The sequence below is a fragment of the Chinchilla lanigera genome, unplaced genomic scaffold (assembly GCF_000276665.1).
Source record: "Chinchilla lanigera isolate Chin_1 unplaced genomic scaffold, ChiLan1.0 scaffold00006, whole genome shotgun sequence".
In the NCBI taxonomy this organism is placed as follows: domain Eukaryota; kingdom Metazoa; phylum Chordata; class Mammalia; order Rodentia; family Chinchillidae; genus Chinchilla; species Chinchilla lanigera.
In genome coordinates this window covers 17,543,098-17,567,316 of record NW_004955407.1, presented here as the reverse complement: position 1 = coordinate 17,567,316, position 24,219 = coordinate 17,543,098, and the positions used below count along the sequence as shown (strand labels likewise).

General features: G+C 33.6%; 1 protein-coding gene across 6 annotated transcripts in view; it reads right to left on the bottom strand.

The window, feature by feature from the left end:
- Usp25 (ubiquitin specific peptidase 25) overlaps positions 1 to 24,219 on the bottom strand; it is a gene marked incomplete at its 5' end in the record, with an annotated part of 142,840 nt that overhangs the window by 4,822 nt on the left and 113,799 nt on the right. For 3 of the 6 annotated variants that reach the window (XM_005375571.2, XM_013503834.1, XM_005375572.2), the window contains 5 exon segments: positions 1,359 to 1,482; positions 5,810 to 5,889; positions 11,436 to 11,514; positions 13,743 to 13,921; positions 23,243 to 23,338. In XM_005375571.2, coding sequence (XP_005375628.1) covers positions 1,359 to 1,482; positions 5,810 to 5,889; positions 11,436 to 11,514; positions 13,743 to 13,921; positions 23,243 to 23,338 — 558 coding nt within the window. 6 annotated transcript variants of the gene reach the window in all.

Genomic DNA, 24,219 nt, shown 5'->3' with positions numbered 1-24,219 from the left:
AGTTATTTGTATTCAAGTTAAAATTTTTAACATATTCAATGTTTATTGCTATATCCTTAAATAAAACTGCATTTTTAAAAACGTGAAATACATGACTTAAATGTTGCTTTATAGGGAGCATTTTTAGCTTCTGAAACTGGTCAAAATAACAAAGCCACTACTGGGGCTGGGGATGTACCTCTGTGGTACAGTATGTGCCTAGCATGGGTGAGGTTCTAGGTTTGATCTCCAGAACCACAATAAAAATATAATACAACCCTCAATGGATATAAAACAGCAAACAATTTATGTTTAAAAATGCACTGAAATGCAACAAAATCAGCAGTGAGAAAAACAGTAAGATCCTAATATTTTACTATTTCCAATCAAAAATGTTAAAGAGCTGTACACTAAAGTTAGTTTAAAACTGGTAATTTCTACTGAAAGTACATTTCACTAGTGGATCTACTTAGATCTATTTTAAAGTATACTTTATCCATATAATAAACCTATACAAATTCAAAAAATATATACAGTACTGTACTGTGAACATATTTGTCCTTACTTTTTAACAGGAAATAAATGACAACTTAGCAGTTCACGACATAGAACTGATGTCAGTAGTTAACTGAAAGTGAAATCCAAAGTATTTTTAAGTGGGGTCTATGAGATAACGACATGAAGGCTAGCTGATACAAGGAACATCAACAATGTACTCAGATATCAGAGTTACACGAACTAAAGCAAACTGTTTATAAAGTAACTTTTAAAAGTCTGTAATAAGAGCAACATTTCAACATATAGCGAAAACATATAGTTGAGAAAGAAACAACCAACCACTAGGTACAAAAATGGACCTTGTTTAAGCTGGGTGTGGTGGCAAACAGTACTCAGGATGCAGAGATAGGTGGACCTCTGTGAGTCCGAGGCCAGCCTGAGCTACACAGTAAGCCCAAAGCCAGCGTGAACTACACAGAGAGACCCTGTCTCAAAAAAAAAAAAAAAAAAAAAAAGAACACTGTGGCACATCAACTATACAACATTCATAAAGTTAAGTCTTTGTTTTCTGCAGTAATAATATTTCATCATGATCTATGTAGCCATTCCTTACCCACCGAAATGGGTACTGCAGTATGATGAACTCTAAATATATAACAAAATATCTGATTTCAATTTAAGAACACTTTTGATTTATCAATAAATACTACATAGGATAAAGAAGAAGATGGAATTCAGTACACTTTGAATCTTAAGGGAACAAATCTAGTGTATAAATATCACTCTAATTCCTACCCTAGCAAAGTTAACAGAGTCAATCTTTAGCCTAAGTCTGAAAAGCCTGCCCAAAGACAAACACATACTGTGTACGTTCAACTTACTAGTAAACATTCTCTTCTGTAATGTGATATCAACTCTTCATCATGTCCTCTGTATGGGCCCTTGGACAAGAGCTCTTTGTTATTCTGATAAGCACAGATAAGGAACAGCAAGGAATCTATGTAACTTAAAAAATAAAAACAAACATATTAGAATTCATTTTTGTTAAAAAAACACAAACCTATAATTATAAAACGTTTTAAATATACACTTAACTTTTTACTATCTAAAACACTGTGATAAACATGTGATAAAAACGTGCCCACCCAAGAGCACTGTTTTAGCAACACCAACACCTGAAACCAGCACATGGCTGTCTGAAAAGACTCATGTGAAAGCCACCAATCTATCTACTTAGTAATACCGTTTCATTTTTACATGAAATAAGGATCAAATTCCATTGTCTTATGACCACAAATACCATTTGGTTTATGTAGTATAATTTCCGGTCAGGGATTGTGATTTCACCTGACTTGTCCTTGTTGCCCAGGATTGCTTTTGCTATTCTGGGTCTCTTCTGGTTCCAGATGAATTTAAGGCATATTTTCTCAAGATCTGTGAGGTATGCTAATGGTGGTTGAATGGGAATTGCATTGAATCTGTAGAGCAGTTTTGGAAGTATGGCCATTTTCACAATGTTGGTTCTTCCTATCCATGAGCAAGAAATAGTTTTCCATTCATTGAAATCTTCTTCGATCTCTTTTTTCAGAGAGGCTTTTATAGGTAAATGGTCACAACTAGAGACCATACTCATAAGTGAAATAAATCAAACATACAGGTGCAAGCACCGCATTCTTTCACTAGTGTAAGACCTGAAAGAGTTAGTTTAAACTAGGAGATAAGATAGACATTGTGAATTGATAGGAAAGCACTCAAAGGTAAAGGGCAACTGGGATGTGGGAAAAGAGAAGGGAAAGAAGGAGAAAGTTTGTAAGTATGTATATGCAGGATAGTCAACATGGCTGTTCTACTGTTTTGTATTTCTTTGCTGAAAGAAACTGTCAATGAGTCCTTGGTTGATCAGCATTGAATGTCTATATCTGTTTTCATGAGAAACCACTCTGAAGATATCAATATGTAATACAACAAGCATTGCTAATTCCCTACCACTTTGTTTGTAACTCCGTACTGTCTGTACTGTTCCTTTGCTATTTTGTAAAATGTTGTCTGTTTATGTTTTCCTTTTACTTTTAAAATAAAATAAAAAAAAAGAAAGGGAGAAAATGTACAATAGCATATTATGTTTTTATTTAAAATTATTATCCTTCTCTGAGCATGTTAGAGGAAAAAATATAGTCATATCTCTATATAACTGAGACATAAAAAGTATCTTAAAATATCACCTTTGTAGCATTTTTCCAATCATTACTGTAACTTCTCTTACATTAATGTAGAAAAATATGGCATCTTAAAAGAAAATAAATGATCACATACTTTACATTCTTGGTTATGCTACCAGTAAGTGTTTTTGTGCACAGATGTAAAATGAATCCATTTCATTCCCCAGCTATAAAATAATTTTAAATGTAAAGTTAGGAAGAAAATAACACACAAATTCATGAAAATCAGATTATATATCTGAAATAATCATGAGTTTATTTTTAGAAAATGTATTTTTTCCAGGAGTTTGATTGAGAATCTTGAGTAAAAATTTTATTTTTAAGTATTTAATAAACAGCCTCAATTTGAGATTTTCTTTATGAAAAAATAGAGTCATAATATTGTTACCATATACCATTAAATTGTGATAGTTATTTAATAAATAACTGGCACCCTTTTCTTTTCTAGGTACTAACTTTTAAATCAAGAAAGATATCTCCTAAATGACATTCATATTTAGTTTTATATACTCGCATCATCTCTCAGAGAATACCTCTAAAACTGTTATATTGGTCCAAGTCTCCATTAAGTACACTAAATTTCATGGTTATCAACCTTAAAAGTACTTACAAATAAATAAAATTCAGAATAAGATTCATCAGTCCAGTTACCACATTCTTATTTCAGATGAAATAAGACCACATAGTCTGGCAAACACTCTTTATTTTCCACTTATACTACTATGAAATTATGGATCCTAAAATATTTACTTTACCACCTACAGAACTGATAAGAACTCATCAGTAAATACTCCACTCAAGGCTTTTACTTGTTATGTTTGCATTAAAAAATGTTACGGCTTATATCTAGTTGTCTCCCCAAAGCCTCATGTGGTCTTAGGTGGGGCTTTTTCAAAGATGTCTGGATCTAGAGTGAGTGATTCTAGAACTAATTCATGGTACAATGCTGGACTTAAGGGCACTAGGATTAAGAGTGTGAGTGCTACCCACTCTAAGAAGTCTAGCTAAAATAGACAGGCCAAAAAGATGCTGGTAAAGCCCCTTTTTGCTTTACTATAGTCTGCCTGCCATAAACTGTTCTCTTCTGCCATACCATCCTGCCTCGGAGCCAGCTGATTACGGACCAAAACCTCTACAAACTGTGAGCTAAATATACCTTTCCTCCCATAACTTTGGGCATTGGATATTGTGTTTCAGCAACAAGAAAAGGAAGATAAAAAATATGTCTGGCACCATCATTTGGTATATTTGACACACACTACTACTTTTAGTTTATCTAAAAGACTGAAATGTCTTTTCGATTTCACTGTATTAAATTGTAAGATCAAATTAGTATTTTCCTGACGTAAGTACCAATCTCAGAAATCCTGAAAATGAATTGGAATATTCTTATTTAAAAAGATAAAATAATAACTACATACTCAATGAAGCTATTCATCAAAATACTCTTCAATTTCAATGATAAAAGTAAATCATCCCGTAACACAATGACCAGGACTTTAATAATGTGAATCTAAGTATATAAACACAATGTGAAGTAAAACTTATTTTCTGTTTGTGTTATACTTAACATTTAAATTATAAAATTTAATTATAAAAATGTGCTTTAGCCAGGCGAGGTGGTACACACCTGTTATCCCAGCACTTGGGAGGCTGAGATAGGAGGATTGGTGTGAGTTCAAGGCCAGCCTGAACTGCATAGTAGAACTGTGTCTCAAAAAGACAACAACAAAACAACAATTATATATGAAAACTGTGCTCTAGAACAGCACTAACAGAACTTTCTGTGATGAGGGAAACACTGTTATCTGAGTAGTCAATACTAGTGCCCCCACTCGGGCACTAGTCATATATGGCTGCTTAACAGTACAAATATGGTCAGTCTGACTGAGAACCAAATTTTTATTTTAGCAGTTATAATCATTAATTTAAATATAAATTGTCATATATTGTTGCTGGAGATCATGTTCAACAGCTACAGAAAAAAATGTCTATCTTTGTCAATAAAAAATCACTACCTCAGTGTTGGACTATGACTTTTTGTTAGAAAAAAAGTCAGTATTCTTTTTACTTGGCTGCAGTAAGACACTATTGAAATAAAGCAGTTTCTAAAAAATATTAGCTAAATAAATTAATGTTAAGGATATAAATTTAGAAATACAGTATGCTGAGAAATAAGTAATGTAAACTAGTAAATAATCAAAAATAGTAAGTAAACCAAAACCTATTCTTTTTCATTATTAAAATAATAGTATTATAGCCACTAAGCAGAAATCCCTTTAAGACTATCTTTAATTTCAATAAAAATTAAAAGGAACTATTCTACACTTTTTGTGGAAACACAGACTAGTACCACAACTATGGAAATCAGTGTGGAGATTCATCAAAAAATGGAAGAAAAATTCCATGGACCCAGCTACTCCCCTTCCAGATTTTTCTCAAAGAGTTACAGACATGTATATGTACAGACATGTACACAGGAATGTAAATGTTATGTGTTGCCAACATGGACTAATAAAAATATAGTGATCAATCAATCAATCATGTTGGCTGTATTTACACATTTCCTACAGATATATGGTCTACATTATTTGTCGAGTTCAAAATAAAAAATAAATGCCCTGTAACTGTTTTGGAGGGAAGAGGCCGTGAGTTGCAGCCATTGAGATATTAGAAACACTCTATCTAAGTTAAACTGAAATGTGAAATCAACACAAAAAGGATTGGTAGGTCCAGGCAGATATTTGGAAGTATAAACAGTTCCACATGCTTCACTACCTGCTCTGTTGGTCCCCAGCAAACTCTCTACAGAGAACATTTGGCTGCTGGCTTCAATCTAATTCATGGCATCCTAAATATCAACTATCATATCTGAGAGCTTATAGAAACAAAAACATTAATGTCACCTCACATAGAAAGATAAGAAACATATTTTAGGTGGGTACATGGGAACTCTCTTACTAAATCTGTCATTTTCCGTACTCTAAAATTACGCCAAAATAAAAAACTTATTAAAAATGTATACTGTGAATAAAATATTTTCTATTAGATGAGGTCATTACTGAAGTGAAATTGAAAAATAAACTTTTTTTTCACATCTGTTCATGTTTTACCTTTCTCTCTGAAAATTTTCTAGTCCAATTATGAGATACATAGTTGTTTCTCTGAACTTCTTATAATCCTGATGCCATTCCTGTACGAGAAAAATATGAAAAACGTAAGATTTAAAATCACAATGAAATTGTTCAACAAGTGACACATTATTCTAATACTTCAAATTAAGGTAAACAAATAATGCAAAATTAAGATAAACAGATCTAAATTAGACTTTATGATCAATAAGATTACTTATAATAATATGAAAATTATTCAGTGTTGATGAGGGCTTAATAAAAATCTCAAAAGACAAAAAATACAAATGGAGAACAAAAAAATTGTTTCTCTTGCCAAAGTTGTTCAGTATAAAATCACATTATTAGAATATTAGTACAGTAATACTTATCCAACACAATTGGGATCAGATATGTTGCCAATTTCTGGGTTTTGTGATTTGAGACTATTTACATTGACTTTACCAGCTGAACATACCTAGTCCAAAAATTCATATTGTGAAATGCTCAAAAATCCAAACCACTTTACATACCATTCTGGCACTCAAAAGGTTTTGAATGTGCAAGCATTTCAGAAAAGGTATCTCTAACACTGAAGATAGGAGGTATATGATTTATTACTTTAATTGTATCAAAGTTTGAACATGGTTATCTGTCACAGAATTTAAGGGAGCAAAAAGAAAAATGTCATGCATCTACATAGTCTTGCCAAATTTGCGGTAAATCTCCCTTTCAGTGTTGTAGCAAGAAGTCTCACCTGAGACTCAATGAAAGGATGGCTGCAGCTCACAGTTCACCACCCGACCCCACCAAAATATAATAGGCCATGTGTTACTGTAGATGATTCTGAGCTGATCCCAAAAGTAACTTGTTTATTAATTTACTCAACAAAAATCCAATAGAGCATCAATTTCAAAGAGAATGTAAAAAACGTTGAAGTTTTTATACAGACATCACTGTACATAAAAAAATAAGAAACGTAGACAAGCTATTAGCTAACTGCCTTCTCCTTGAATATAAACTACTAATTTTTAAACTTAATTTTTCAAGGCATAATTTTCACACTACTAAACCTTAGTAAAACGAAGACAAAGTTAATTGTGAAAGCCTAAATTTAACTGTTCTGGGAAAGGTACTCAAAGGGTCATTCTGTATTGTCATTAGAATAGCCTTGGAAATTCTAGTTAGACCAACTTTTTCTTGCAAAGGGATGGGAGTAAATGTTTTAAGCTTTGCAGATCATGCAGTCTCTGCTGCAGTCAACAACTCAGTAACTAGTATGAAGACAGCCGTGAGTAATATGAAAACAAGTGGCTGTGTTCCCGAAGATTTTATTTACAAAATCATGTGGTAAGCTGAATTTGGTGTGGAGGACAAATTTGCTGATTGCTGAGCTTAGAGCAAGAGAAATATCTGAGAAATGTGCAAAAATGGAAAAAAAAAAAAAAGCATGTCATTTAAATACCTGTACAACTGAATGGCTCATCAGGTAAGAGAATATGAGGTTTCAGAATAAAAATACCCTGAACACAATCTGTTGAAACAACCTGGTAAAGGACCTGTAGAATCACATGTTAATAAAAAAGTCCCTTAAATCTTAGGAATAAGGTCACATAGGAATCAATTTTAAGGTCACAGATTCAGAACAATTATCAGTAAAAGATGACTATATATTTGCTTCTCATAGTCACAAAGAAACAAAGTATCTATTGCTTCAGATAGCATGTTGACCAAAAATCTCTGGTTAATGTTTCCTTAACTTATAGACATTTATGTACTCTCTCCATGTTAATTTCTAGAAAGCTTTACACAGAAGCCTTTTAAAACTGAAATATATTCAGTATATGAAATGAAGCTTAATTATGTTGACTTGATTGGTTTAGGAGGCACCTAGAGGGTTAGTAAAGCACATTTCTGGGTGTGCCTTGGTGGGTCCTGCAAGGTTGACCTTGGGTACTATATCTGGTCCCTCACCTCTTCTAGTCTAGAGCTGCCTCTTTGCTCTGCTTCCAGGAGATGATGAGCTAAGCAACTTCGCTCCATCATACCCTTCTTCTAATGTCCCTATTTTGAAGCCAGCCAAATAAACTATACTTGGCTCCTTTAAGTTGTGGGTTTCAAATATTTGGTTCCAGCAAATGGAATTGTAATAGAGGAAACTAGTGTCACTACTGTGATTATGAAAAGTCTTCAAATCTGGTTTGTGAGAAGTTTACAAAGGTTTGGAGATGTGGCATAGATAAGCCTCAGCAGGCTGCAAAGAGAGCTTGGTGGGTGACTCTATTCAGACTTGAAAAGATCAGAAAGTTAATAGCAATGTAGATAGTAAAAGGTCAGGCTTGAAAGCACTCAGTCAGAAGAAGGGCTCCTTTGGCAACTGGAAAGGAGTTACATGCATCACATTCTGGAAAAAAAGTCTGTATTTTATTAAGGTCCTGAGACTTTGTGTAAGACTGAGATTAATGGCAGTGGATTGACTGATCTAGTGCAGAAAATTTTCAAGACAGCCCAGTATATAGGCTGTATCATGGGTACCATTGTCTGCATTTAGCCAGATTCATAGCAAAATCCAGGAGGAAAAAGCACAGTAGAAAAATGTGAAAAACTCACATTTTGGCCCAAGGGGAATGACATGTAAAGTTGGAACCAAACAAGTTGTGACTGCTGAGGACATGAGCGCCATTAAAAAGAAATCACATATTTTGTAGGGAGACAAAAAGAAAGATGAATTAAGGCCATCTCAGAAATCAGAAAGATACCATTCTTTGCAGTGCTATCAAGGGTACGTAAGTGTCAACTTTTCATTTCTGAGAAGAGTCCCTGAAACTTCTGCTAGAGAACAGCCTCCTAAGAAACTGGCTCCCCAGGATCCACTTCAACTTTCTCAGCTCTCCAGATACTCATAGGTAACTCATTGTGCCAATGGTTGAGGAAAGCATGGTTATTATTCCACCACACTGTTTCTCTAGAAGCAGAACTTGGCATTATCTATGTGATACTGGTTTTACTGCCATGCACAATGTAAGAGTTGTGAGGTCAGGGAGGCTGTCACTCAAATTTTGAAGGTAGGTCAGGGAGGCCAGTGTCAAGGAGGCTCTGAGAGGGTAGTGTATAAAGATGTGGGAATGAAGAAGGTGGTCCAGTAGAATCTTCAGAAAAAAGGAAATGCCAGGAGCATAAACTAACTCCTCAGGAAAGCTGCAGGCTGTAGGTAGAGCCAGTCCGAAAAAGAGAACATGTAAACTGCAGGCAGCAAGGCTACAGGGGCAGGGCCACCCAAGTCCTACGGAACTCACATGCCATCATATGCCCCAGATGCCAGATATGGAACTATAGAACTTAATGCTGGCTCTCCTGTGCTTTGGTTTTGCTTTGGTCCAATTCTTTTCAACCCTACATCCTTCCCTTTTGGAATGGGAATGTTTACCCTGTGCCATTACACTTTGGAATTATGCAACTTGTTTTTGATTTTTACAGAGATTCATAGATTTGCTTTGTCTCAGAAAAGACTTTGACCTGGATTACTGAAAAATGCTTAACTATTAAAACTTTATGCAGAGATTATTGCATTTTCAGTTATATGCAAGATAGCTATATCCTGTTATGCAAAATTATACACTTGTGTGTTTATCTGGAAAGTAAGTATGGTTTAAAAAGATGTCAAATTAGAAAAGGGTGGAATGTGGTGGTCAAGCTTAACTGTGTCAACTTGATTCACTTGGAAACCACCCAGGTAACGATTAAAGCACACTTCTGGAATGTCATGAGGGTCATACAGGCGTGGCTTTAGGGGTATACACAGTCCCTGGCCACATCCACTGTTGGCACTGTTCCCTGCTCTGTTTCTAGGGAACCATGAACTAAGCAGCTGCACTCCACCATGCCCTTGCTCTATGACGTTCCTCCAATAAAGCCAATTTACCACGGACTGAATCCCCGGAAACTGAGCCAAATAAACCTCTCCTCCATCAAGTTGTGGATGTCAGGTAATGGTTGCAGCAATGGAAAAGTTGACTAACACAAAACACGAAGTACAGAAGAAATTCATTTACTTTTTAAAAAATTCCCACAGCCACTCATTAAAAAACATTTCCATGGTTCACTGATTCAGCTGGCATCTCTGGCACATTTATGTCTCTATATAGGTGAATCCTAGATTCACTATTCTATTCTATTGTCCTGATATACTTATTTCTATGATAGTATTACAAAGCTCTAAAAATAAAAACAGTATATCTTGATGTCTAGTAGCATAAGCCTTTCTACCCTCTTCTTGAGAATATCTCAGGTAGATTAATATCCTTGCATTACAATGAACTTTCCAGCAAGATTATCAAGCTCCATAAAACAACCTGCCAGAATTTTCATAAGGATCATACTAAATCAACAAACCTCCAGCAAAAATTGGCATCTTTATAATTTCAAATTTTTCAAATATCACATGCACAGGCTTTTTTTATGTGTTCTCTAATGTTTCTCATTAAGTTTTCTTATTTTCTAGACAGATGCAATACACATATTTTGTTAAGTTGGAGGTACTCCATCGTTTCAAATGCTACTGTAAGTACAGTCATTTCTGTAACTTTCTTTTTCTAATTATTGGTTACTGGCACCCCAAAATAAAATTAATATTTGACACAGATTTGTAGGATACAAAGCTTTTAAATTTACAAATATCTGTAGGTTTTGCTTTAATTTCTGTTTTTAAAAATCTGAGACAATGACTTATTTTCCTAATCTTTTACTTTCTGCTAAATTTTGTTGCCTTATTATCTATTTTATCATGAAACTAAAGCTTTTAATACTACATATTTGCTGTAGTTTAGTTGTTTTATATTTTTGTTTATAGAGACACTTTTTGATGAAGTCCTTGCCTTATATTTCAGATTATCTAAGAGTTTTCATTAAAATTAGTGTTTTTCTGTATTCTCCCTCTTATTTGTTAATATGGAGAATTACAATCATTATTTAAAGAATCAAGTTTTTAAATGTTGTCAAATAATAATCAAAGGCACATGGAAAAGCAATTTAAAATTTACTGCATTTATAAATAAAAAGACAAAACATACAATGTTAAATTTAAAAGCTTAAAGAAAACACTTAGTGCTTAAATTGGTCCATTAAAATAAAAAACACAGCATGCTTTCAGAGCACAGTCGCTATGAATGCAGGTTCTGTTAGCCACACTGTAAACTTCTACCTAGAAAAACCTTAGGCAGGTTCCTTCACCTCACCATGGTCCATGTTCTTGTGTGTAAAACAGGAGTAAGAACACCACATGCCTCATCCTGTTACTTGTCTGTATGAAGCTGCCTAATACAGGTAATTTGTTACATTGTTTTCAAGCTAGAAAAGTGCAAAAAGCAGGTGATAGTAGTGTTAGAATCTAAAAAATTCCACACCGAAATAAAAACCAAAATTTTCCTTTTGGTTTTAAACTTTTTGGGATATATGATTTTATATCAAACCAACCCCAAAATTATTTATGAAAGTATTAACTTGATCACTGACATGGAAATGTTTTTCTCTAACATCTAGAACAAATCTGAACTGAGCTGGGCTGAAGTAGAAGGAGTACCAGAGATCTGCAGGATAGTTTAGTATTCAGCCTCTCAATAAACCACATTACCTCATATTCCTCTAAGTTTACTTCGTCGGGTTTTATCATTTCCAGTTTGGCTTGAGCAACTTTCATTATGTTGTGACACCTTCAAATAAGAAAAAAATATATACTAAATCAAATGCAAAATTCATCAAAAGTGAAAAATGTGTGTTATAGAAAACAATCAGACATGTACAAAAAGGAAGTCCACTCTCACTGAATATGCCTACAGAAATAACAATCTTACATGAATAATGTGGTTCCTGAACCAATGTTGGACAGTTACAAAGAAGACAGCTTAAATAATTTTGATTCAAATTCATATTTATAATTGGCTTTTAAATTAGACTCTGTGTAAACTGGCTTTTAAATTAAACACAGTGTAGATACATAGGGAACAATAAAACCTGCTTTTATAATGTTTATTGTTGTATGTTGAAAATCAAACCAAGGGCCTCTAGCACATTAGGCAAGTACAGTACTACTGAGCAACATCTCCAGGTTTTGGTTTTTTGGGTTTCTTTGGTAAGATAGGGTCTCACTAAATTGTCCATGCTAGCCTCAAATTTCAGATCCTCCTGCTTCAGCTTCATGAGTAGGATTACAAGTGTGCACAAATGTACACAAGGTATAATATAAAATGACAATAGACGTTTAAATTTTAAAAATGTATTACAATTGCTATTAATCTCCTTTGAAATCTTCTCCCTCAGAGCACACTTATCACACTGTTCTTGCCATTTTCTGCAAAGTTTTAGAAGTCCTCTTTCATCTTTTCAGCTGTGCTATTGTAGCTGCCTTGACAGCCTGAATCCATTCAAAATGTTGACATTTTATGGTCACTTTAACTTTGAGGAAGAGCCAGAAATGCAAGGTGCCAGATGTGATGAGTAAGGTGGAGGAGAACACCAGTGACTTTTCACGAGCCTGCCTTTTGACAGATGGTACTCAGCAGCACTCCTCACAGTTGGTCATACTTCATAAAAACGCTGCTGACAGAGCAGCTGCAGAACTGCCTCCGAGAGTGGTACAAACACTGGGATACCGTACTCTATGCTCAAACTAGGGGGATTTTTTGAGCAGGATGAATGGCAATGTGACTTTTATTGTCATAAATCTTTTGAATTTCAGCACTCAGGGTATATTTTGATCATATATCTATTAAGCAAGTAAAAAGATATTACACTTTCTTTTTATCCCCAAGTAGCAGTATTCTTAAACAGGAAAAAGGAATATAAAATGTACCTATCATTTCAGGTTAAGAACAAAAATACTTTAATTGACTGTATGATCAGAATCACTGCCAAAGAAATCCCCACAAAATACAGTTAGTTCATTTCAAGGATAAGAAAGATCAAATTATCAGCACCTACTTGTCGGAGAACAAATTAATTGAAAACTCGGTCAGGGATGGTAGTACACACCTGCAATTCCAGTGTGGTGGGAGGCTCAGCAGGAAGATCGCAAGGTCAAGTCAGGCCTGGGCAGTTTAACGACTTAGTGAGACCCTGTTTTGTTTCTTTTCAGATTCTCTTTTTTTACACATTTTTTATTCAATATTTTTGACATTCATAAAAGGATAATTATTTATTTCAGAATTAAAATATAATTAGAATGAACTCCAAATCAGATGACTGTTTCTGTAAACTAAAATTAACTTATAATACCTTGGACTTTTACCTAGGGTCTAAATTTTTCTTAATGTCTTTCATTCTAAAATAATTTTAAACAGGAGTTTCATATGCATTTTCTAAAAGAAAATGGTTTTAGATTAAACAAGTTGACTTTTCTAAGCGTTCTATGTCAAAAAATGCTTAACTATTTTACTTGAATAAATGACAAAACTTTTTTCCAGTGATTCTCAAAGAATGGCAACTTTGCTCGCATGGAGCTATTTGAGAACACTGGGAGATGTTTTTAGTTGATGCAACTCGGGGTCCTACTGACACCTAGCAGGTAAAGACCAGGAATGTCGTTAAGCAGCCTAGACATCACAGGATAGCCCAGAACAATAAAATTACGTCACCTAAAATTTCCCTAGCATGGAGCTTGAGAAATCATACTTTTCTCTAAAATACTCAATCCCATAAGGATTCATAATTAAAATACAATAGAATTACAAATTAATTTTACTTCAAACTTTTAAAAGGCCAGTTACAGGCTTTAGAGAAATTACAAATCAATTTTGCAAATTAACTGATTAAATTTTGTTTTATATTTGATAAAATGTGTTCATGCATGTATAAAATAAAGGAACAAAAATTACTCTGGGGAGCTGTAAAAAACAAGGACAATTTGAGCATATATATTAGTTATTTCACATTTTCGTATTACCTTTCATCAAAACTCAAATTTCTATCACCAAATTGTTCTAGTAATGTTTTCTCAATGATTTTCTTTGGGGCCTGGTTTTGGATAAAGTAGACCACTACATGATGTAAACGATAATCTGTTTCTGGTGGGGTATCTTCTTGGGCCAACTTAACCAACCTTGAATACTCCAATTTAATTGCCTAGAAATGCAACAAAAAGGACAATTTTCATCAACTATAACAATTAAAATACTTTAATATTACAAGTTTAATTATTTTTGCATACAAATGTGTTTCTTTCCCTTTTAGTACAGTACAAATAAGTCAATGCACCTAAAAGCATCACGCTATGTTCCATGCATTCACAGAATTTTCTAAGTGGACAGCCCATTCCTTATCACTGTATAAACTCCCTTTTAGTTCCCACACCAGAAGAGATAAAGTAATACAATTAAAGTTTATCATGTGGCAAATCTCGTGAAATTTAACAAAGCCTGTTCAATGTCTAATCAGAGGCATCATGAGATGGACAAGCTAAGTGTTCTTATATTATTTTACCTATCCAGCATCAGTTTGTATTCCCAGATCCTAGAACTGATACACAGCTCCCTAAAATACCCCTATCTCAAGAAAATGGCTGATGCATACATGCACAGTAGAACTACTACAAGTGACTTAGCTCACCAATACACAAGTAAGGGACAAATAAGAGACTGAGGGTCTAGTTATCACACGTGAACTCCTCATTGTCACAGTAGTATTTGAATTTTAATTTGATTTTATTTGAATCGGTACAATAATGATTATATACTATTACCAATTTTATCTTGATGCTTGTTTTTCCTTTACAAACATAAATGCCTCAGAATTCATACTGTGAAATAGTAAATCTTAATACATTTCTATATATGAGCAAAATCTGAATAATATTTGACTATGTATGGATATATACTTTATAGCAAATAATGCTGTATACATGAAGTTCATATGATAAAGATAACATTTTTAAACGTATATTTAGATTAGCTTTTATCTAAACTTTAGCACCATTAGCCATAAAATACTTGGTGCTCCATGCAAGACATACAGTATTTTGAAAAATCCACTGTCTTAGAATTTTTTTAAAACAGGCTAGGGATTAAACCCCGGGCTTCACACATGCAAGACGGCTTTCTGCCCCAGTACTAGAGATCGAGCCCAGGTCTTTGCTTATTTTTAATTTTGAGACAGGTATCATTAAAAATACCCCTTATTTTTAATTTTGAGACAGGTATCATTAAGTCCCTAAGCTATCCAGGCAGGATTTGAATGTGTGATTGTCCCTCAGGCTCCCAGAGTGCTGTGATTACTGACTTGCACCCCCAATCTATCACTAAATTACATCCCAATCCCACAGATGTTTTGTTTTTTAAAATGCATGCCTTCCTTACATAATTTTAATGGGTGTATTTCCCTGAAGGGAGAAAAAGTAACAATAAATATAAAATATTGCAGTTATGGTGTGTCATATTTCATTAAAGGGAAGGTTATAATTCCTTTTATTTTGTGAGAATTATGAACAGAATAAAGTAATCATTTTTCATAGCTAAAATAAGTTACTCTTAAATAAATTTCCCAGGGGGAGGGGAGAAGATTGGTCCCCCTCCCCAAGACACACATACATACCATCCCAAAATCTTATTGGTATAGTTTTAAAAAACGCCATGAAGAGCCAGAACTGGCAGTGCAGGTCAAAATCACAGCATTCTGGTAGGCTAAGGCAAGATCACAAGTTCAAGTACTGCCTGGACAACTTAGTGAGAGCAGTCTCAAAATTAAAAATGAAGGGTGGAGGATGTAGCTCTGAGCTCAATCTCCAGTACTCATGGAAAAAAAAAAACCATAAAAATCAAGTGTAGTTTGGTATATAAGATTATCGAGGTTCACTGTATCCCTAATTACCACACATAAGCTTTAAACTTCTAAAACTCTTATTCTGCCAATTTTGGAGGGAGTGCATGTTCACAACGAAAGCATACTGAAATCTCTTAAAAAAGCAAAAGTAAAAATCAGTAACTGTCCATTGTTTACATGGTCCTCGGATAATGGCTGTTATAGACTAGATGAAAGCTTTTAGAAAAACAAATATTTCAGGTAACATGAGTTCAACGAGAATTAGTATGACAAAAATTTAAAAAAAATCTATATTGAATTGCTTAAAATAATATTGGTTTATATATAAGGAGTTACCAGACAGAAGCCGTGAATTTTTTGCAACTACCAGATTTCTGTGAGTGATAGGAAATACATAATCTCCTCTACTTTATATGTTTATCTTTTGATTTTGTTCAATATGTAATTTTTCTAACTTTCACAACAAAGTTATAGTTCTTTTCAACCTATGGGTCTCTGAACCAGTAAGACAGGAAGGCATGTCTAAATTTTTAGGTGTTATGTTTTAAACACTCAAACACTCAAACACACACACACACACACACACACACACACACACACATTTTGTCAGCAGAAAAGTGCTTCTAACTATTTCTCAACTTTTTATCAATTTCTTTCTTTAAAAAATTATGACTTTTAAAATATTTGGAATGTCTATTCAAATTTTCAACAGATGTTCCATGCTTTTATATTCAGCAGAATCTAAACAATCTGCCATTATGAACATCATATTAAATGGCTTTATTTTACTCTCTATCAGACTCTAGAATTAATTTCCTCATATATTTTGCTTGCCTGTGATAATTACTTTAAGGTAATTACTGCAGATGATGCATATTTACAACATGATATACTAATTATTACATAATGGAATTGCTGTGGACTTTATTTTTAAACTTTTTCACTAGACTTTAATCAAGTCCAATTTACCTATTAAATCTTATTTTCTATTACTCTTTTACACTTAACGTAGTTCAGGATTGTCTTCCTACAAATGCACCCAAAGCTATGTCTTGGCTCTTTCTTTTTTATCTGTTTGTCAACCATATACAGGTGATCCATTCCTCAGGACAACTTGAAATCACCTCAATGAAACCTTCAATCCCAAAGATCTAAATGATTTCCTAAAGTTGTCTAGTGTTCTAAATTATACTATAAATTGTGTTCTGAATTTATTTCTTACAGACTTTATTATAGTGCAAACACACTTAAAACATTAAAGGTTATCAAATGTATAAACAAAATAATTCTGGGAGCAGTAAGATCTAATAGGTAATTAACTAGATTAAGGTTCAGAAAGCTAGGTATACCATTTAATAATTGTGGCACAAAACAAGGCATTTTTGCTCTAAGATAACACTGTTACTTCCAAAATATTGAAGTATGCATGTATTGTATCACATCATGGATTACTTTTTTAAAATTTAGACTACACTAAGAAATGAAAAAACCTAACTCCAAATTCCAGAGGATTAAAATCAGAGGCCATATTCTATAACTATAATACAATACAATCAGAAATGTGAATAAACTACAAATAAATAAATATTTAAGAGATTTAAAAACACAATTATTTTGCAAAGGAATAAAAATTATATTTATATTGGGAATATGTGATATCAAAACCTAAAGGACTAGTAGTCGAAGTAAAACTCCAACTTGAACAAAATAGATTAATTCCAAGAATTTAAAAAAGACACAAAATAAACAGAAATAAAGGAGAAATAATGTAACAGTTCAATAGTTGAATTATTTCTCTTTCTAAAAAGTTGGATGAAAGACCAAAAAAGAAAATTCAACACTAGATAGAAGAAAGGTTATAATATAAACCTCTAGAAAAAGATTCTGAATGTACTAAATGTCAACATAAATTTTGTTTATAAACTAGTATCATGCTTAAAAAAGATGATAATTAAGAAAAATATAAATTGCTAAAATTGCTTTGAAGAGGTTGAAAAACTGAAGAAAGCTAGCAAAACTACAGAATAAAGTTTGCCCTAGATTTGTACCCGGTAAAGAAACCAGGCCCACCTTGTTTTAGAACTGTACTGTTCCTTCAAATTTTCAATGACTACAGTATCTAAACTGCCCTGGAGACTTGGGGAAGAGAGGAGAGGAGAAAGCTACTTTCATGATTATACAATGCTAATTTAATAAGAATATTAAATGTTTATAAAATTTTAAAAATATAAATTTTGCCTATGTACTTAGACACCAATAATAAAACCTATTTTTGATAAATAATCTGTAATGTGTTTTAAAAAAGAAAGGAATATATGGGACCAATGGTGTTCACAATGATGAAGGAAGAGACCAATACAAAATATTCAGAAGGATTAAGTTCTGCAAGGCAACAGATGCATTATACGTTCTCTACTCCACCCTTTCCTCCTTGCTGGAGTACAAACATAAAATGTCTAAAGCTCAATACCACTCAACTTAAAAGAAAAACATAAGACTGTAATAACTCACTGAATGTAATATAAATATGTAAAATTAATTAGTTTTTCTATCACCTATACTTCTAATAACTTGTTAGTAGTATCAGGGGAGGCAGATGACCCAAAGGCAAATAAATAGTAAGATCACTATGAAGTAAAATCATAAACCTTACTAAAGGATGTAACAAACGATGACAGAAATGAAACAGCCTGTCATACTCTTTATGGGAAATAACCAAAATACTAAACAATACAACTTTTTACTTCAATCTAAACTAATGAATACATACAGTGCAAATACAATCAAATGCTGAAAGGATTTTGGGAAGGGAAAGTAGCAACTGACTCTAAAACTCACCTAAGGAGAAAAAAACACACTTAAATTTTTGTCTATAAAAAAATAAAAATTTGTAAGTGTTCTTCCCGCAAAATATAAAAACACTATTATAAATGGTCCATAATGTACTAGGCATACTGTTCAAACATTTAAAAAATAGTTCAGTGGAACAGAGACCTAAGCAGATTCACACATGGTGATTTACTACATGATAAAGGTATTTGAAGATGGTGTGAAAAGAATGTGTAGTCAAAATTTTATGCTTATAATATCTGGAAATTTTTCTATGTGAACAAAACTGAAATTTTATATCTAGTCATGTAACAAAAAGTAAAATCATAAAAGTAGAAGCATTAAAAATTTGTAAAATTTTAGAAGTGGTTATATAGCTTCAAGTCAATAAAAATAACTGTTATATTCCATAAGAGTAAACATTTCATACAAGCCAGATGTGGTGGCACATGCTTGTAATCCAGCACTCTTGAGAAGCTGAGGTAGGAGAACCACAGGTTTGGAGCTCAGCCTAGAAAACCTGGTAATTTAGCAAGACCCTACTACAAAACAAAACACAAGACAAAACAAGTAGGGATGTAGTTCAAAAATCCTTAGTATGACAATTTAAAAAAAAATCTAAGGGAGGGATATAGCACAGCGGCACAAGCGCCTGCCTAGCAAGCGCCAGGTCCTGAGTTTGATTCCCAGTACCAAAAAAAAAAAAAAAAAAAAAAAAAATCTGTATATTAAGGCATGAAGAAAATTTAAGGTATTACAAATGACAAAGTATCATTTGCAAATTATGGATGAATAATTGAACCTACACAAACAAAAAATCCACAATATAAAAAAGGTACAAAGAAGACTGTCAATAAATACCAAATGCCAAAATACTTACGAAAACATACTCTCAGCAAAAATCAAAAAAATATTTTAAAGGAGATTACATTTTTATGCCATTTTGTTTCATAACCAGTAAGAGGAGCAAAACCCAATATAACCACTTAAAGCTTATTTGACAGTCTTTTCACTTAACATCTAAAAGCACTTTGTTACTCTGCTATGTGCACACAACTGTTCAATAATATATGTATATGAATATTCAGGACAAGAATACAAATGACCCATAACCCAGCAACAAAAATAGTAATGGCAAATGTAGTAACTATAGTTAACAATTACCAAGTATTCTTTATGCGACAGACACCATCTGTGAGTTCCATGTGCACTACTGATAGTTAACTGATTGTATCACCTTCAGTAAGAAACACCCAACTAAACTGCATCACTATACTTCTGGGCATGTCTAGGGGATTTACTGAAGACAAAAGATCTACCCTGGCTGTGAGTGGCTTGTCCCCTGAAGCGTATAAAAGGAAAGCAAAGAAGGAAGCCTCGCTTCTGTGTCTTCAGAAGGGCTCCAGTTTCACCTTGGACGTGGTCTCCTGGTTTCCAGTGCAGGCCCTTCAGCCTCCTGATACAGATGCACACAAGATACTCCACTGAGCTCCGGGCCTTTGACCAGGTCTCCTTCAGACCCTCAGTGGGCAGACGGCCCTTCTGGACTTTCCTACACCTGACTCTCCTTATGTATTTGTATATCTTGCATTAAACCTGTTTCTCTAGTAAGCACCAACTGAAACAATTACCTTATTTAATCTCAAGATAACTTCTCCTTTATAAATAAAAACCCTTACTGATAATTTAATACACTGCCTAAGGTCATGAAATTATTAAAACAATCAATAGAATAGAAGCAATCTGTGGAAAGACAATTAAGAAGTGAGAAAAAATACAATCTACTTTCGGTAAATGTATTATTAGCTTAAATGTCATTTTTCTCTGAGAAGCCCTCTGGATACCATTTGTTTTCTCATTTTATATTCTCCTTCCACATGAAATTGCTTCTTCAATCATACCGATAACAAATCTATTTAATGCAGACTTCCCCATTAGGAAATACGTTTCACTAAGGCAGAAACTCAGTCCATAATTATGCAACTACAGCCACTGGATTTAGGACAATGTCTTGTATGTTGTTATATTAACAGTAGAATGGAAAAGCGTTATAATATAGCTGTATCATAAAAGATCACGAGGACAATTACATCTACGTTCAGTCACACAACTACATTTAGATGAAGGGCCAAACATTTCAGATAACAGAAATTTCATCGGTGTAATAGAACCATCTGCTTACCTTGCTCCTTGCCTCAACCTCATGTAGCTTGCAGTCACTACAACCACCCTGGTTTTCTCTAGCTCCATCTGCCATTTAAGCTTCAATCCTTTGGCACTTCCTTTGAGTCTTATATTTTGTGTTTGATCCCCCTGTTTCTGCATGTTAATAACTATGTGTGCTTTTTTGCCCGTTACTCTGTTTAACAGGAGAATTTATTTCACAGACTAAAATTCTCAAATCTTTAGAAGTAAAAGAGAAAATTTAAATACTTCCCTATACACATATGAAACTGTTGATTTTGTAAGTCTGAAATGGTACTGGCAATTTCTAATAGAATGAGCAAAAAACTGGTATATTATAAAATAAAAGTCCTTGACATAATATGGTACACTTGCCTTCTACTTCCTACTGTACTAGAAATGGACATAAAAGGTGAGGACAACAGTACTAATATCAACAATAAATAATGGCTAAATTTAGCATCAACTAGATACTACTTTAATTTTATTAATTTATTTAAAATTGACAACCCAATAAAATAAAGTTATTAGAATCATCTCCATTTCACACGTAAGGAAAGAGATACTGAAAGACTGAGTAATTTGTGCAACATCACAGCCACAAAGCAGTGGGCCAAGCCTCTGACCCGAGGCAGTCTGATTTCTCACATGAAGCTTTAAGTTACTTCCTTTCTACATTCCAGCTGTACTTGTAATACCTCAACAGAAAGAAAGAAGATAAGGGAATAACAGAATAGGAGAGTGGTTAGTGAATTATTTAGAGATACTGAAATAATGATTTTTACTAATATTATTAAAGGGCAAAAGTTTCAAATGCTACACACAGGAGTAAAATTTCAAACTCTATTGAAACCTTTGCAGAGCTACTGAAAATTGTGGATTATTCCATTGCAAGTTGTAATACTGTAACAATCTGTTTAAGAAAATTCCTCTCACCAGTCCCTATCTCACAAACTTGTGCATATGTTCTCTTTATAGACCATGTATTCTTAGTGCACCATCAAAATCAGAAACTAAACAAGAAATGTATGTGATATATAAATACACAATCTAAAAGCTACACAATGAATCCTCAGTGTGATGGTGACCGAAGATCTAACTCAACAGCTATGTCCCAGGAATAAAGGAAAGTCTCCCCAGACTGTAGTCTGTCATACAACACTGAAAAAACTTTCCCAAAATGATAAACTGGTAAACGTAGAAGAAGAAGAGATTTAAGTTAGGCATGGTGGCACATGCCTGTGATCCCAGTACGCAGGAAGCTTAGGCTGGAGGATTGCTGTGACTTCGAGGGCAGCCTGGGCTACACAGTAAGATGGGGGTGAGGGGATGTATTAATACGCACAGAAAACTAAGCAGACCAAAAATGTAACAACTAACTGCAAGGAAAAAAGGAAAGTAATGACTTAACCTAATCTTAAATTTATGACTTAACATAATCTCATACAGCATGTTCAGTAATAATTTTACAAACATAGAATCCTTTCTTGCTTGTTTCCTTCCACTTTTGCTTTCCATTTTTCTTAAACGAGTAGGTTTCCAGCCTTTCTAGTGGGATTGCTATAGGGTGGTCAACTTTTCCTGGGACCAGTTTGCCTAAAATTTTCACAATATTATTTTAAATCCTTTATATCAGAAAACCCCTCAGTCATAGGTGTATTAGAAGATGATCACCCTAATCTTTAAAAAAGTATTTACAGATATAAAGCTGCTAAACACATGACTTTTGTTTTGTGCTATATGCTAAAGAAAACAGTAATGTAGGTAGCTTTTTAAAAGCAAAATTGGATGATAGGAAAGTATTAAAAATTAAAGTAAATTTTTAATGTTAAAAAAGAAAGGTATATTAATTTACTATAGTGATTTACACTTCAACAAAACTTTTTAAAGAAACATTAAAAGGGAGAAGTGGAACCTTTAAGATTTTTGATATATCTAAATAAAATGACAACACACATATAGTCTTTACATCTTTCAAATACATAAAAATTAACATTGTAATCAGAATATTATAAAGCTCTGCTTATTAGAGGAAAGACGACGTGATCACAGAATAACACATCTGCTTGATGGTCATACGTCTTGAATTGAGCAGAACATTAACAATTAATTATTGTGAAAAATAAGTGAATAAGAAACAAGAAATATAAAAAGATGAATTAATAAATCATTTTAAAAACTAAATGAGAAAGCAACTTAGTATCCAATGACAATAAAACTAGGAAAAATATGATACTGACCAACGGTATGAACAGTGGGGAAAATATGCACTATTATGGAAGCAATTACTCTATTCATATTAATACTCTTATTCCCTTCAATGTAAAACACAATTCAGATTTCTGAAGCAGAGTCACACATTATCGTTATAGTAACTCAGGAAAAAATGTTTTGGTTTTCTTGAATTGTCTAGATCAAAAGAAAAAGAATTTTGTATTCGTGCGTGTGTGTGTGTGTGTGTGTGTGTGTGTGTGTAAGAGAAAAGCATCAGGTGGCCATGGCTAAAGTAGAAAAAGAGAAATTATATAGGAAACCAAATTTAATTCAAAGAAATAAAACATTTTAAGAAGTTTAATTTAAAAAAAAATTAAAATACAATGAAAATGTTAATTGTACCTTAAAGAACCCTGCTTCAGGACCACACCTGTCATACACACTCCTGGATTTACCTATCGCAATGATAATACCTTGCATATTCGGTGTCATCATCATCTGCCACAGAGATTGAAAGTAAGAATTTTTGAAAAATTACATTAAAAAAACTAAAACCAAAACAATCTCTTTACATGCAAGTTAAGCTCCTTTGTTCCCCATAATGAGTCAAATGCTGCATTTTTAAAATAGCAAAGGTGATCTGATGCACACTGAAGCATCTCTCAGAATCACCTGTACAGGGGCACAGCTGGCTCCCATGGTGCCTTTGTGCAAACTGCAAAAAGGCATCCGCTCTACACTGGACAATTTCACGAAGTCACCCTCTCCCATATAAGCCAATGCTGCCCTCTTGGTGCACTCTTTAGAAGACAGCAACACTGTTTTTTTTTTTTTCAACAATTAAAAAAGAGGCTTCTTCCCCAAGAATTGTGGAGTTCAGGAAGAGCTCAATTTTAATTCCACTTCTGGATCCCTGCTAAGGAACCGTGCACAACCCTGTACAATCTGCACATCTCTAAGAGCAGGTTTGTATCTATGTGATTTATTTTTACATTTCAAGGCACATGCACTATTAAAATGTCACTTCAATAAATAAAAACAAAACACACAACTCTGCCAGCAACTTAGGTACTTTCACAAAAAGACAGTGTTAAAAAATTAATCACAATTCTTCGTTAAATGACAGGAGGCTCACCCTTGATCAATAATATTCATAGTAAAAACATGCCAGTTCCCAGAGCTGTGAAGAGCCAACAGGGCAATAAAACAGTTAATTGTAACACAGCTGTTAAGTACTAAAGTATCTGTTTTCGGAATAGCTTATTATTCTTAGCTGTTTACACTTTAAAATACCTGCAAAATTAAATAAGACAAGACCTGTAATGTATCTAACATTATCTGCTTTAGGAAATCCAGTCCCAGTTCCTATTTCCCAAATT